The sequence below is a fragment of the Lithobates pipiens genome, unplaced genomic scaffold (genome assembly GCF_037356315.1).
Source record: "Lithobates pipiens isolate NorthernLeopardFrog02 unplaced genomic scaffold, aLitPip1_a1.2 Scaffold_8, whole genome shotgun sequence".
NCBI lineage: Eukaryota > Metazoa > Chordata > Amphibia > Anura > Ranidae > Lithobates > Lithobates pipiens.
The window spans coordinates 454,647,770-454,664,158 of NW_027507903.1; the positions used below are offsets into that span (position 1 = coordinate 454,647,770).

General features: G+C 43.1%; 1 protein-coding gene across 1 annotated transcript in view; it reads left to right on the forward strand.

The window, feature by feature from the left end:
- Window positions 1-308: 308 nt before the first annotated feature.
- UBLCP1 (ubiquitin like domain containing CTD phosphatase 1) overlaps window positions 309-16,389 on the forward strand; it is a 35,073-nt gene continuing 18,992 nt past the window's right edge. The window contains exons 1-5 of the mRNA XM_077468428.1: window positions 309-614; window positions 8,955-9,046; window positions 9,298-9,383; window positions 11,888-12,003; window positions 12,682-12,780. Of these exons, the coding sequence (XP_077324554.1) occupies window positions 434-614; window positions 8,955-9,046; window positions 9,298-9,383; window positions 11,888-12,003; window positions 12,682-12,780 (574 nt within the window). The 5' untranslated portion in view covers window positions 309-433. The remainder of the gene's footprint in view (window positions 615-8,954; window positions 9,047-9,297; window positions 9,384-11,887; window positions 12,004-12,681; window positions 12,781-16,389) is intronic.

Below are 16,389 nucleotides of genomic sequence, written 5' to 3' on the forward strand. Positions count from 1 at the left end.
TATAGTTGAAAAATATTGAAAAATATACAAGAATTCATAAATTACAAGAGTATCAGAACAATTGTTACAAATACAATACATGTGAATGAGAACTAAAAAAAATGGTCCAAACATTATTGAGCAGCGATATGTACAGTCAGCAGCAGGACACGGGTTTAATGCTTTGACAACAATATTATAAGGAGTAAATGCAGCCCACGTTTTCTCTCAGTGCAGGCTGTTTTACAGGATGTCAGCCACCTTGTGGTTGGCAGCGAAGCCCAGCATCCGGAAGCGTTGCCAGGGCAGCTTAGCCGCGCAGCCACTGACGCACCAACACGTCGCCCGCACGTCACATCCGGTTTGTATCGGTGTGTTGTGTCTTGCCGGGCTGTCAATGGCAGTGGCCCGGCTTTGATGGTGTAACGCTCGGGGGAAGGGAAAGCCGCCAGTAATGGCCGCCGAGGCACATAGCAAGTCCATGACCCTGTCACTGATCATCAAATGGGGCGGCCAGGAGTTCCCTCTGTCTGCCCTGTCCGAGGAGGACACAGTGCTGGACCTCAAGCATTCCCTCAAGAGCCTGACCGGTGTGCTACCAGAGAGACAGAAGCTGCTGGGACTCAAATACAAGGGTGAGCTGGGAAGCTGGACCTCATTGCCCTACATCACCTCCTACCCACATGGCAGTCACCCACACGCTGTTCTGTGCCCCTCTGCAAGCTTTTGGGTCTATGAAAAGTTCTTTAATTAAAGTAGACCCCAAGGCAAAGATTTTCTATTCCATTTTGGATAGAGTAATGGAGGGTTGTGACCCCTGTCGGTTTTTTTGTGCCATCTGTGTCCCATTGGGAATATTTCTCCTCGCTTCTTGTCCCATAGCCAAACAGGAAGCAAGTGGAGATCACGCCAAAGTGAGGCAATCCTCGGTTGTTGCCAGAGCTATTGTCCCCATTTCTATTACCGTTCTGGGTAAAACCCAGAATTTGGGATTTACTTTCACTTTCAATGATAACAGTAAACAGGACAACTAGAGAGGGTGAATCTCCTTATCTGAGGCACAGACAGCAATAAAAATCTAACAAGGGTTTAAACCCACTCCACTCTATCCACAACGAAACAAAAAATTGCCTTTAACCCCTGTTCATATCGGTGCGTTTTGACATGCGACTTGACATGTCAAATTGTATGCCAAACCGCAGCCTATTACCGGCAACGGCACTGCCCTTATCGGTGCGACTCCGCACTGATTTTCCAAATAACCTGCTGTTCTTTTGGCGATTTCAGGGGCGATTTCAATAGACACCTCTCCATGAACCCGCACAGATGTCTTTCAAATCGTATAACCCCCCCCCCCCCCGAACTCACACTGAAATGCAGGTTTTAAATTGTGCGAGTCCAGTTGAACTCGCACGATTTCAAACCCGCGTTCAGCATGAATTTACCCTTAATTATACTTTTAACCACTTAAGGACCGGAAGATTTTCCCCCTTAAAGCGGAGTTCCACCCAAATGTGTAACTTCCGCTCATTTGTCTCCCCCCCCCCCCCCCCTCCGGTGGCACATTTGGCACCTTGTGGGGGGAGGGAGAACAGGATACCTGGCTTTGACAGGTATCCTGTTCCCGCTTCCAGGAGCCACAGCCGCGGCTATTGATGTCACCGCTCGGCTCCCTCCTTCTCCCCCTGTTGTCTGGCTAGTAGGAGAGAGAGCACTCACGCATGCACAGTAGGGTTCTCGATGCAAGGCAAAGGCATAATGAGCTAGTATGCATAGTATACTAGCTCATTATGTAATAATCACATGTGATCGAAGCCGTCACTGCGGTGCCCGTACACAGCACCGGCCAGTGACATCACTCCTGAGGGTTTCTTCCGGGTATCACGGCTCCGAGATGACATCATCTGCGTGAGGGGGCCGCTGGTAATGGCACAGTCTAACTGTGCCGTTGCTTCAGTGTGCATGTGCCGATGACGTCGGCACATGCAACTACAGGGGATATCTCCTAAACCTGCATGGTTTAGGAGATATCTGTGGTAGCTACATGTAAGCCTTATTATAGGCTTAACTGTAGCAAAAAGTGGTCTGTAAGGGTTGGCAACCACTTTAAAAGCCAGCAGATGCAGTATGTGTAGCTGCTGGCTTTTCATTTTTGCAGCGGTGGGCAGACCTCTGCTTTAATGACCAGGCCATTTCTTGCGATAAGCCACTGCGTCACTTTAACTGACAATTCCGTGGTCTAACGCTAGGGGTTGATCAAGGTGTTTAATGTATTCCCTGGGAGGTGTTTCTAACTGGGGTGGGGGGTGGGGGGGAGTGTACTGACTGGAGGAAAAGAGATCACTGTTCCTGATCACTAGGAATAGACGATCGCTCTCTACCCCCCTGTCAGAACAGGGATCTGTCTGTTTACATTGACAGATTCCCGTTCTGGGTCTCTGTGGAGCAACATCGTGGCCACATGCATCGTGTGAGCGCCTGCTATAGCTCTCAAGAGTCGACGTACACCTATGTTGATTTGTGGCAATGAGACAATCCGCGGCAGTATAATGACAGTGGCTGGTCAGCAATTGGGTAAAGAGACCCTGTCATTAGACCATTCATTTCAGTGCAAACCTTTCCATGGATTTATTTTTTTATTATTCATGTTATTTACTTGTAAAACCTGCCTTGTATAGACCCCCAAAAGCCCTGAGACTGCTGCTGGGTGCTGCCATCTAGGATGTGATGTCAGTAGCCCCAGCAGACTCAGAGCTGTTACCCAAATGACAATATATGTTCTTTGCTTTTTCTTGACCACAATATAATAGCTTATGTAGAGAGGTGAAGAGAGGGGCGGAGGAGCTGGGTCAGTACAGCAGTAATTAGACACTCCTAGAAGAGGAGAGGGTGATAAAGTTCAAGGAGGGAGGAGACTGTACTAGGTAATTGATTCCTCTAAAACCCCTTTTACACTGGTGCACTTTGTAGGCCGCTGCTGTCTCTCCAATGTGAAAGCCCCAAGGGCTTTCACACTGGACAGTGCGCTGGCAGGACGCTAAAAAAAGTCCTGCTAGCAGCATCTTTGGAGCTCCTGCCCATTTAAATCAGTGGGGCAGCGTTGCTATACCGCTGGTATAGCGCTGCAGGAGCAGCGGTTTGCGGTGGTTTTAACCCTTTCTCTGCCGCTAGCAGGGGTAAAAGCGCCCCGCTAGTGGCCAAATAGCACTGCAAAATTGACGGTAAAGTGCCGCTATTTTTAGTGCTGATGCACCCACCGCATCAGTGTGAAAAGGGCCTAAAATAGTCACATTTTCTAGTAACATTGCAAGTAAGAAAAGTAATTTTATGGGAAGAAAAAAAAACCACTGCGAGTAAACATTTAAAGGACTAGATTTTTTAATTGGTGGCAGGGTCTCTAGTATTACATTCTCAGCATGCTTTAGTTTAACACTTTGAGCCCTATAAAATAAACATTCCACATTAAGCTATTTGTTGAAATCCATACCCAGCACTTGCAGTTTACAGCTTTCAATGCAGCTGGCGCCTGCTTTCCTCACTGCTGCTTTCCTGAACTTGCTGTCTTGACAGGAAAGAGGTAACCATGGACAGGGCAGTCTGGCATCAGACTGTTGGCCTGGAGAAGGCAGGAGAGTCTTGCCATCCTAAGCTATGGGGTTGTGTGCGCTCCTATTGATGCACACAGTGTAGGGTGTTAAGCCCGTACACATGGGCTGAATATCGGCCGGTTCAACAGAAACTGTCCAATTTTCGGCCAATGTGTACAATAGCCTCTCCAAGAGAAGCTGGCCGAATAACCGGCTTCTGACGGACTGGCATGCTGGAAATCCAGCATCTGATCTGCACCTAAACGGCGCTGGCAGCCAATGTCAGAACACAATAGCTCAGTTTGGAAGATCGCTGTACTAACATCAGATAGTTTGTACAGCGGCTCATCCTGAGCTCTTAATTTTTCTTGTTCAGCCTGATAGTGTGTACCAGACTTTACATGTCCAGTCATTGCATGCAAGGGTGGCTCCATAGGGTGCTGCAAGAGAAACCCTGTAACAGAAAATCTGGAATAGAGGTCATGACATCAGCTTAAGCAGGAACATAGGCAAGACTTACCAGATAAAGAAGCTGCATATTCAGTAAGCGATTAAAGGAAAAGTACGGCCAAGGCTTTTTTTGGCTATATTTCTCCTATGGGTCACAGGAATGCAGTTCGTTCTGCACTTCTGTGACCAGTTTTCAGTCGGCAGAGGGATAAAACCTGCTGTCGGCTGATGTCACAGAGCTGGTTCAGGATCTGAAAAGATCTTGACCATATGGTCAGGATCCGCCAAGAAACCTGGACCAACAGATGGCTCAGACTCTCAGTGAGGCCATGAGAGCCTGAGCCAGCCACTTCTGCCCTGTCCACAGCCCAGCGTTCCAGTGAGCGCTGGAGAGGCAGATCACCAGTGAATGACAGTCACCAGCTCTCTGCAGGCTGAGGACCAAGAGCTAAGTGATCAGCGGTGTTTGATCGCTCAGCTCTCCATCTTAGAGGCAGCTAAGGACAGATGCAGCTGGTGCTGCAAACCATCTAAGTGGGTATTTTGTGATTCACAAACTAAAAACTAGTTTTTAGAAGGTTTAATATCACGACAAAGATGTTTTGTAATCTTTGTAAGCAGTAAAAATGAGCTCCGGCGTGTTCGCACACCCCACGTGCAGAGCCCGCCAGGAAGTCGGCGCTGCGCTAATCACAGGCAGTGAGACATTGCCCCCATGCGCGGCTGCAGAGATCGGCAAATGTCTCACTGCCTGTGATCAGCGCAGTGCCGACTTCCTGGCAGGCTGTGCGAACATGCCGGAGCTCATCCTTAGTAAGCAGCAACATGGCTATACCTATGTGTACACCAGTGCTAATTCTGAGCACCTCACCACCTTATCAGTCTGCTTTTTTATGGTGACACTTTACTGCCCCTCAATACAACCGAAAAATAAAATATCACGAGAAGCTAATAGTTTGCCACTGCTGACTCTTCCTTTTGAGAATGCTAGTTCTCTCGCTGTCATGTTGAGTCACTGACCCGGAACAGGTATAGAGACGAGACATTTTGACACTCATTTATAGCATGCTTGTTTGGGGTCTGCGACTTAAAAATAATTAAGTCAGGCCTAGCCAGGCAAATACCATTTTCAGGAGGTCAGCCATGGCAACTGTCGTACTTCTCTTGTAAAAAGTCACTTAACCACCTCCTGACTGTGCTATAGCCAAAAGACAGCTTTAGCGTGGTTGTTCAGTTCTGGGTGGGTGTCCAGAACCGCACCTCCTGTGGCACGCATTGGGTGTGCTGTGAGTCCGCTGTGTCCTGTGGAGCAGTGGTTCTCAACCATGTCCTCAAGTACCCCCAACAAGCCATGTTTGCAGATTTTCCTTTATCCTGCACAGGTGTTTTAAATCTGAGTCAATGGCTTGGTATTTTTGACAGCTATTTTATCTAAGAGAAATTCACAAAACATGGCCTGTTGGGGGTACTTGAGGACATGGTTGAAAACCACTGCTTTGGAGGACACAGCTGATCACAGATCAGGGTAGGGGGCCAATCACAGTGGTCTTTACCATGTAATCAGCTGTGTCCAATCACAGCTGATCACATGTACACAGACTTGCCAGTTATTGACAGTTCTTTCCTCAAATGCTGTGTCTGTGGGAGGAAAGGGAAGCCGTTAACCGGCAAACCTGTCAGCACATAGTTTTCACTGATTATCAGTGCAGCCTCCTCAGTGCCCATCCGTTAAGAAGACAAATGACTTATTTTCTGTTATAAAATTTTACAAATAAGTCTTTTTTTTTTTTTATTGTTTTTTTAATTTAGCAAAAAATAAAAATCCCAGTGGTGATTAAATACCACCAGAAGAAAGCTCTATTTTTATAAATAAAATGCAAAACATTTCTGATGGGTTGCATGACGGCACAATTGTCATTTAAAGTGCTACAGCACTGAAAGCTCAGAATTGAGCAGGAAGGGTGTGAAAGTGCCCGGTACTGTATTGAAGTGGTTAACCACTTAAGGACCAGGCCTCTTTTTCAGACTCAGTGTTTACATGTTTAAAACATTTTTTTTTGCTAGAAAATTACTTAGAACCCACAAACATTATATATTTTTTTTCTAACACCCTAGAGAATAAAATGGCACTCATTGCAATACTTTTTTTCACACTGTATTTGCGCAGACTTACAAGTGCACTTTATTTGTAAAAAATTCTGTTTTTTTAATAAAAGAATAAGGCAACAGTAAAATTAGCCCATTTTTTTTATATTGTGAAAGATAATGTTACGCAGAGTAAATTGATACCCAACATGTCATGCTTCAAAATTGCCCCAGCTCATGGAATGGCGTCAAACTTTTACCCTCAAAAATCTCCATAAGCGATATTTAAAAAATTCTACAGGTTGCATGTTTTGCGTTACAAAGGAGGTCTATGGCTAGAATTATTGTTCTTGCTCTAGCGATGACGGCAATACCTCACATGTGTGGTTTGACTACCGTTTTCATATGCGGGCGCTGCTCACGTATGCGTCCGCTTCTGCGCGCGAGCTTGTCGGGACGGGGTGTTGTAAAAAATTTTTTTTTTCCTTATTTATTTTACTTGATTTTATTTATTTTGACACGGTAATATTATAATGAATGTAAAAGCATGACAGGTCCTCTTAAATATGAGATCTGGGGTCAAAAAGTCCTCAGATCTCATATTTGGACTTAAATGCAATAAAAAATAAATGTAATTTGAAAAAATTACATTGAAAAAAGGTTCCTTTAAGAGGTATGGGCGGAAGCGATTTTTTTTGACGTCGCTTCTGCCCTCCTATGGTATAGAGATGGGTGGGGGCCATCTTAGCCTCACTCTTATCCATACCCAGCAACATGAAGGACCCGATCGCCTCCGCCGCTACCGATGGCTCCAGTAAGCGGTGGAGGGCGCGGGGGGGTGGCACCTCTCCCGCTGCCGATAATGGTCACCTCGCGGCGAACCCACTGCGGAGACCACCATTATCATAAACAAGACCACCTCCTGTAAAGGCGGTCCTTAAGTAGTTAGTCATATTACTGCCATATTACTATATTACATATTAGAGTCATATTACTATTACATTAGTGATCCCTTGCTTTATATGTGTAGATCACTCTTTCTTTGGCAGTTACCGTATTTATCAGTGTATAAAACGCACCTTTTTCCCCCTTAAAATCAGGGGGAAATCGTGGGTGTGTGTTATACGCCAATCCCCGCAGACTGTGAGTGGAGATGAGCGAGCGCTGCCGACATACAGAAAGCCGAGTGTATTCGGCTAGACTCGGCTCCTCTCGCAGTCCTGCCCCTGACTGTGAACAGAGCAGAGTCTAGCCGAGTACACTCGGCTTTCTGTATGTCGGCGGCACTTGCTCATCTCTGCTCACAGTCAGCGGATATTGGTGCCAATTTTAAATAATCAGCGGCTGCAATGATGGGCAAGGCTGCAGATGGACACTGATGAGGCTGCATTGATGGGCATTTAAATGTAAGTTTTTTTTTTTTTTCCTTAAATTTCCCTCCTAAACTTGGGGCGCGTGTTATGCGCCGATAAATACGGTAGTTACAGCATAACCTAAGTTGGTACTCGGAGTATTGTCCTGTTCTTCCAGCCAGTAAGGAAGTGAAACCTGCAGGTAGGTGCTGGTATCACTGTCTGTATGTGACCTCCATAGTGATCCTATCACTGGCGTCTTCTCATCAGTGATAGCATCACTAGTGTAATGTGGCCCTAGAGGCATGTACTGCACACCAGTGGAGAGGCACACTTGCAAAGACTTTCCATGTCAATGTCAGGTGATTTACATAGAGATACTGCCTCTCCATTACCAAATGCTGTATGTTTCTCTGGTAATGCAGGATATTAAAGTATAGGAGGGGGCCAGAAACTGGCCCAGGCACCACCTGCATCATATGATCTGTAAAAGGTGGGGTTGCATTTCCTACACTTGTGATTGTAAAAGCACCCACTAAATATACATACAATAAATGATGCAATAGTTCATCTGTATTGGAGCCACAGTGATGGGTTGGAACCATGTGAATTGACAACCAGTGAAATTAAGAACGGCTAGAACGAACGATCAACTTCTTAAAGTGTATATGCCAAACTTCTTTTTTTTTTTTTTTTTAATAATAATGTACTGATGGGCTAAAATCCTTGTTGGTTTGTTTATTTTATTTTTTTGAGGCACTCGTGCGCACGATTGCTGCCGCCAGCCACGAGCATCAGGTCCCCCCGCCGTGCAGCGGACGCGCGCGCCCCTCAAACGGCTCTTAATGAAACCCTGTACCTGTATGGAATTTTGTGCAAGGGAGCCATTCAACCCCCGTATATAGGCATTAGCCGGTTCCTCCTCAGTAAGCTGTTCTGGCTGACTAAACACCACTCGGATGATGGTGTGAAGTTTACTGAGGAAAAACAGGAAGTGAGAAAATCAGACAAAGAAAAAAACATTTAGAAGGGAAATCGAAGGAAAAGGTAAGTGAACCAACAATGCACTAGCTTAAAGGAACCTATTTAGAAAATATAAAACAAAGCTTTACAACCCCTTTAAGCCGGTCATAGACTGTATGAATCGCGAGATTTGAACCATGTATGGGCAGGCTGAATGTACCCAAGTTGATTTTTTCCGTGCGATTATTACTGGTGGCTCTTGTAGCCTCTAGCAATAATCACTGTGTTCTCCCTGCGAGAACAGCTTCTCCCCATCCAAATCAGTAAGAACACGAAGATGGCAAAGAAGGAGATCAGAAAACAAACTGCTTTGACCCATCTACTAAAACGTTTAATAATGGTCATAGTACCTGCTGTAGTGATAGGACTTGAACTAAATAAGACATACCTGACATGGGGAACATTTGAGAATACCTTTAAATTCTGTATCTAAATAAAGAATAATCATTCATTTTGTTTCATTCGGTATCTTCTACAGGCAAGCCGGCAGAAAATGATGTAAAACTGGGAGTTCTAAAGCTGAAGCCAAATACCAAGATTATGATGATGGGGACACGTGAGGAGAGTTTGGTAATGCAAGCTACATTTTCTATGTGTTATACTATAAGGAAAACATAACTGGAAATAAGTCAGCAAAAATGACACAAACACACAGAGAGAGATAAAACGATTGGTCATTTTCTTGGTGGAACACTTTTGATCTACCAAGGGTAGGTGATGCATTGCACCAAACATTCACTATATTCCAGCATTATATTTCAGTGCTTTTACTGCCTTTCTCTCCTATAGTTTGAATGTAATCTTTTGTTGCATCTCTGCAGGAAGAAATGATGGCACCACCTCCAGAAAATGATGATGTTATAAATGACTTTGACATTGAAGAGGAGGTAGTGGAGGTGGAAAATCGGTGAGTCTTGCTTACATGTGACAGCTCTAAATCCTAATTGCAGGTGGTGTTATATTACTGTAAAGTTGTAGGTTATACCGTTGTTGGCAGGTTTTTTTTTTTTTTTTTTTTTTTTTTCTTAATGTAATAATTGTACTTTACTGCAATTTATGACAGCTATGCAAAAATTAGATGGAAAACTGCTTATTACTTTGTGAGGCAGAGCAAAAGCCTAATTTTGACAAAGGATAGCAACGAGCAGCAAAACAGACCTCAGGCCTCTACATTCAGCCTATGAAAGATGTCTTTGCATTGGTTTTTTATAATTTACTGCATTTTGTGCATCATTCTACCTTTTACACTGCCCTTTTGGTTAAACCTATATTTGTGAGGCTACCAATCACCAAGAGGCAGAGCTATGTGTGGTGGATTCTGTAGAGTTGTGTACATGCTTATCATTCCTTGAACTCCAGAAAGATACCACACTCCAATGTCGGTCTCCTGTAAAAGTTAATTTCTTTCAACATGCCCCGCTCGGACTGCTCCCTGTAATGAGTTTCACTTCAATGAGCCTAAAAATTAAAACAAATCTGAAATCTCATTCTAAATAAAGACATAGGGGTTGATTTACTAAAGGCAAATCCACTTTGCACTACAGGTGAACTGCCAGTGGAAGTGCAGTTGCTCTATATGTTAGGGGAAGCTCTGCTGATTTTATCATCCAATCGTGTACAAGCAAAAATGCTGTTTTTTGTTTTCCTTGCATGTCCCCCACAGATCTACAGCGACTGCACTTCCAAGTGCACTTGTAGTGCAAAGTGGATTTTTCCTTTAGTAAATAAATCACATAGTCTACTTTTTTTTGCAGAAGTTTAGTAAATGCCATAACACTTATAAAAATGATAGGTTTGCATTTTGGCTTGCGTTGCGTTGAAAACCACAATCGGCGCATCGAGGTTACAATGCCTAGGTTTTTTTTGCTGCTGTGCTCGTCCCTGTCGCTGGAGCAATCGGGCTCTGGGGAGGCTGCTGCAACACAGGTTTTTAATCTTAATGCATAGAATGCATTAAGGTAAAAAGCTGGATGCTTTACAACCCCTTTAACTGCTGCTCAGGGGCTCTGGGCTTCAGCAAAATGGCGGCCTCTGGCAAGAAGAAACTGGAACAATGCTGGAGGCAATATACAGCACAAACTGATTTTGAAAGCATAATTATTAACGTTGAATGTATGTTTCTTGCTAAAGAACGTTATATCCAGTTGTTATGGGTAAAGTTCCACTTCAAAGAATAAGTTCACCTTTAAAGGGTAAGTAAACCCCCCCCTATCGTTTTCAGTCAAGGAAGCTGCCATCTTTGCCTTTGTTTAATCTACAACTGCCATGATGATGCACATGTGATCAGTTATGACACCCGCCATTGGATGGTTTCACGTTTTGATTGAGAGCACAACCAATGGAAGTGTTACTTTTCCGGCATGTGCCTGAAGTGAAAATGTTTTATGGATGGGTTTACTTGTGCTTGAAGAAAATGTTACATGTTCCACCCATTTTTAGGGTTGAACATGTAACATGTTCCCACTCCTGCAGCCGTTCCCGATCTGCTACCTCTATTATCAGTGAGCCAGGGATCTTCTTCCCAAACTCGATGTCACTGTTTTAAAAAGACACGGCCGAGCATGGCTCTGCCTGCCCAGCCACGTCATTCATTCCCAGAGTTCTGTGAATGGGAGAACTACAATTCCTGACAGCCTTTGTGGCTGTGGGTTTGTAGTTCTCAATGAACTGCTGTTGAGTGCTCTAGGTAGTTCATTGTCTCTTCCTGTCAGTATGTAACTGCCTCCCCGTATAAGGTCTAAGCAGACAGGTTGCACTGAAAAGCTGCAGGAGTCCTGCATGCAATGCTTTCCAGGTTCCTAGTAAAAATAATAAATGCACTTTTATTTTTCCTGCAAAAAGATGTACATTTTATACAAAGGTGAAACTTCTCCTTTTATGTAAGGGATGATTTGAGTGTAGAGCCATGGAAAATATGACCATGTTTTATATTACACTCTAAATATGGTCGTAATATGAAACATGACTAATAAAAAGGCAAGGATGGGGCCAATCACAACTTGAGTTTCTGATGTCACCATTCACATGTTAAGAGTGTTCTTAGCTTTGGTGCTCACAGATATTTGTACAGCATTTCTGACAGTATGTCCTGGCATCTTCAAGTGCCGGTTTTAAACATCTTTTGAAGCTTCCAAATAAGCATAGATTTACTTCTGTAAGTAGCTACAGCCAACCAAAACTGAAAACTTTAATCTGGATGGATGCTGTCTGGCTCAGTCACTTATAGTTACTTGTAATGCTCAGGGTCCCCAGCAGAAAACTTCTGCTCTGCCCAAGATGTCAACCCAACCTGAACAATTTCAGTCCTGTAAAATTACTCCAGCCTCTGCCCACAGCATTAATAATTGGTGGGACTCAGTCTGGCCATGAATTCCTTTCCTTAAAACCATTGCTAACTGTAATTCATTGCAGAGAAGAAAATCTGGCTAAGATTTCACGCCGTGTCAAAGAATACAAAGTGGAAATCCTAAATCCTCCAAGAGAAGAGAAGAAGCTGCTGGTTTTAGATGTTGACTACACTCTGTTCGGTTAGTATGCTGCATCCTTATCTTACTATTCATTCCTTAGAGATTGATTGCACCCCTCTCTCCTGAGTGCTTCCGAGGTCTGTAAACTGTTCATTCAGATACAATTTTATGAACCTCAGAATAGCATACCCTCCACCCCACATCAGAAATGTACTACTATGGCCTCCGTAACCCATAGTAGGGTCTGACTCTTAGACCCCTTTCACACTGGGGCACTCTCCAGGCGCTACAGAGCTAAAAATAGCGCATGCAAAGCTCCCTGAAAGAGCCGCTGCTGTCTCTCCAATGTGAAAGCCCCGAGGGCTTTCACACTGGAGTGGTGTGCTGGCAGGATGCTAAAAAAAAGTCCTCCTAGCAGCATCTTTCGACCGGTGTATACACCACTCCTAAACCGCTCCTGCCCATTGAAATCAATGAGGCAGTGCACTATACCGCCGCTGCAGCAGCGCTTTACGGTGGTTTTAACCATTTCTCGGCCGCTAGCAGGGGGGTAAAAGCTCCCCGCTAGCAGCGGAATAGTGCTGCAAAATTGACGGTAAAGTGCCTCTAAAAATAGCGGCACTTTACCACCGACGCACCCACCGCCCCAGTGTGAAAGGGGCTTATTTGTGATGGTGTTGCTTTACATGCTTGTTTACAATGCTGCATCTTCTACTTCACTTTCTTGTGCTGTTTTAGATCATCGGTCTTGCGCAGAAACTGGCCTGGAGCTCATGAGACCATATTTACATGAATTTCTTACATCTGCCTATGAAGATTATGATATTGTAATATGGTGTAAGTTGTTCCAACCTTTTATATGTCCCTAAGGAGCCTTTTGTTCATTTTTCCTTCTAGCTTTTGTGAGACTTTTGTGGAAAAAATCATTTCAATTAGATGGTCAAACTATTTTCTGAGCAAGTCTACTTAGTTTACTGACCCTCATGGAAGTGACTTCCAAAAAGCTAGAAGAGTAGTTTGCATTAAATGTGTAAACATACAATGGTAATTTTTTTTTTTTTTTTTTTTTTTTTTTTTTTTTTTACAGAAGATCTGCTTTTTTATCTCAGGTTTAATGGTATTTTTTTTTAATCAATTTTTGAGGCGGCAATTGCTGCCCTCATCTCAAAACCATAGTTGCCTGTCGGTCAAGCTTGTTTAGCTTTAGCTTTGTACTATAGACCAATTAAAAATTGACATACGGTATATGATGCAGTTTGTCATAGTTAATACAGCAGTCTCCTGTGAAAAACATAGTTAATTACCTGTTGACCCTGCCGGTAGGATAGTTATTTTTCCACTTACTTTAACAAGTTTACAACATAGTTTGTTCTGCAGTAAAGTTGCACAGCTATATTGTCACCAGGTGTGCAGATTAGTCTTAAAGTGTTACTAAACCCACAATAGTAAAATCAGTCTGTATGTGCAGTAAAGCATGCCTGTTATACTCCCTGTGGAACCTAAGGAGTTAATCCTCTGCATTGTGTAAAAAGGGCGTTTGAACCTGTCTCTTCTGATCCTCCCCTTCTTCCACTGTTCCCTAATAATTTCCTGATAACAGAGTCAGGCTGTACATGCCCAGTTTGGTGTGTATTGCTAAAGAGTTTTTTTTTTTCTTGGGAGGGTGCATGTAATCGGCACAGGGCCAATCAGCACTGTCCAGACAGAGGGTCGGGGGTTTTGCAGCTTCATAGGATAGCCAGAAAACTCCTCCTACAAGCTTTAACCAGTGCTTGGCTGGGCACTGATACACTGCTTATGAGAAAAGGCATTTGTCAGTTTATATTTACTAAAATAATTGCATTTCCATGTTCTGTGTACTGCGGGTGATCAAATATAGTGAATGCAGGGTCCTGGGCTTAGTAACACTTTAACCGCATGCCGACCAGCCACCGCAGTTGTACTGCGGCAGCATGGTTTGGCTGCGCAAATTGCTGTTATGCTACGTCGGTAGCATAAACGGCCACTAGGGGGCATCCCATACGCCCCCTCGCTCCCCGAGCTGATGCGAGTGCCCAGTGGTCTTGCTGGCCGCCAGGCTCCCGTGATCGCTTGGAGCACACAGAGAAGCGGCAGCTGTGTGTGTAAACACACAGTTTCCGGTTCTCTGAGCAGGAAACTGACAGATCGTCTGTCCATACAGAGTATGAACAGTGATCTGTTAGTTTTCCTGCACAGTCCCATCCCCCCTTCAGTTAGGATACATATTAACCCCTCCCCTGCCCCCTAGTGTTAACCCCTTCACTGCCAGTGACATTTTTACAGTAATCGATGCCATTTTAATCGCTGTATTAATGCCAATGGTCCCAAAAATGTGTCAAAATTGTCCGTGTCCGCCATAATGTTGCAGTCGCGATAAAAATCGCCGCCATTACTAGTAAAAAAAAAAAAAAAAAATGCCATAAAACTTTTGTGCAAACCAATCAGTAAATGCTTATTGCGATTTTGTTTTTATTTTATTTTTTTCTTTACCAAAAATATGTAGAAGAATACGTATCAGCCTAACTGAGGGAAAAAAATAGTTTTTATATATTTTTGGGGGATCTTTATTATAGCTAAAAGTTAAAAATAATGATTTTTTTTTTTCAAAATTGTCGCTCTTTTTCTGTTTATAGCACAAAAAATAAGAAAAAGGCAGAGGGGATCAAATACCACCAAAAGAAAGCTCTATTTGTGGGGAAAAAAAGTCTTCAATTTTGTTTGGGAGCCAAAAGTAAAAGACAACATCAATTTAGTGTGATATTATAGTATTTGATAAACTAAAACATCAATATCTGGTTAGATTGATGTAGTAACGCAATCTCAATGAATTCTCAAGGTGCTCATCAGATATTTTCGTTCTAATTCTGCCCTTCTATTGCTTTACCCTTGAAAATCGCTGCTCACAAATATAGGTGCTGCTGAAAACTGACATGAATGAGGCGTGATTGTTAAAATTGGTATTTTTTACTTGAGAGACACTGTCAAATTTTTCTTCAGCTGCCAATTGTAAACGCAAAAAATTCCACAAAAAAAGAATCTAAATTTTTTATATAAGTTTACAATTTTTTTTTTTTAGACCAACAAAGGTTTTTTATTGATGAGAACACAAGGCATTACATAGTATGTAAGACCTATGTATGACATTTTAAATACATATAGCTAGAGTACCAGCGGATTTAATTTTTCACACTAACATAAAAGTTTACGATTTTATGTTGGGCCACATTCATAGCTGTCTTGAGCTGCAGGGTGGGCACCCCTGTTTTAAATGGACAAGTATTTTTTAAATGGACTTTAAAGCAGAATAATATTCACCTCAGCCCCAGCGATGTGGCATCCCTTGCTCCCTGCCTGGCTGCTGACATCTTCGGGTGGCTGGCTTCTGGGTCTCGTTCACCAGCAACTGTCATTGGCTGGGTGGGGACGACATCACTCCTGCATGTGCGTGGTAGTTCAGTGAGATTGCGGAATTTCCAAGTTCCACTTTAACCACTTCAATACTGGGCGCTTTCTTCCCCTTTCTGCCCAGGCCAATTTTCAGTATTCAGTGCTGTCACACTTTGACAATTTCCTGGTCATGCAACACTGTACAATATGACATTTTTATCATTTTTTTCAGACAGGGCTTTCTTTTGGTTGTATTTAATCGCCACTGTGTGTTTTATTTTTTGCTAAACAAATGAAAAAAAACCCAATGTTTTGAAAAAAAATTAAAATAAATCCTTTGTTTCTGTTATAAAATTTTACAAATAAGTAATTTTTTCTTCATCGCTTATGTGCACTGATGAGGCTTCACTGATGGGACTGCACTGATTATCAATGTAAATGTGTCCATTTATTGACTTTCCTTTCCTCAGACAGTGCTGAGGAAAGTAAATACCCATAACCAGCATTTGTTTACATGTGATCAGCTGTGCTTGGCCCTTTAGCTTGATCTGTGATCACCTGTGTCCAAAAGGCACAGTGATCACAGAGAGAGCATGATGCGTGCCCTTGGGGTACGCAGGGGAGTAGGGTTCTGTGCTGACATCAATAGACGCCCTTCTTTAAATGTGTGACTGCGCTCTAGCTGTCATTCAGCTATAGCGCAATCAGCAAGAGGTTAAGTAAGCAGCAAACGCCTTAAAGCCCAATTCCAGATAATGCTTTTTAAAGTGGAACTTTACGAATAACTTGATACAAATGTAATAAATAATAATTATAATATATATTATTAATATATCATTACAAAAATGTTTTTTTTAGCAAGGAACATACTTTCCACGTTAATTATGCTACCAATATTAGTGTGTTCTGTAAATTTCCTCCAGCATTGTGCCTGTTCCTTCTTGCCAGAGGCTGACATTTTGCTGGAGCCCAAAGCCCCTGAACAGCAGTAAATCATAAAGTGTAACTAAACACATTGAATACCAGGATTGCTGTCAC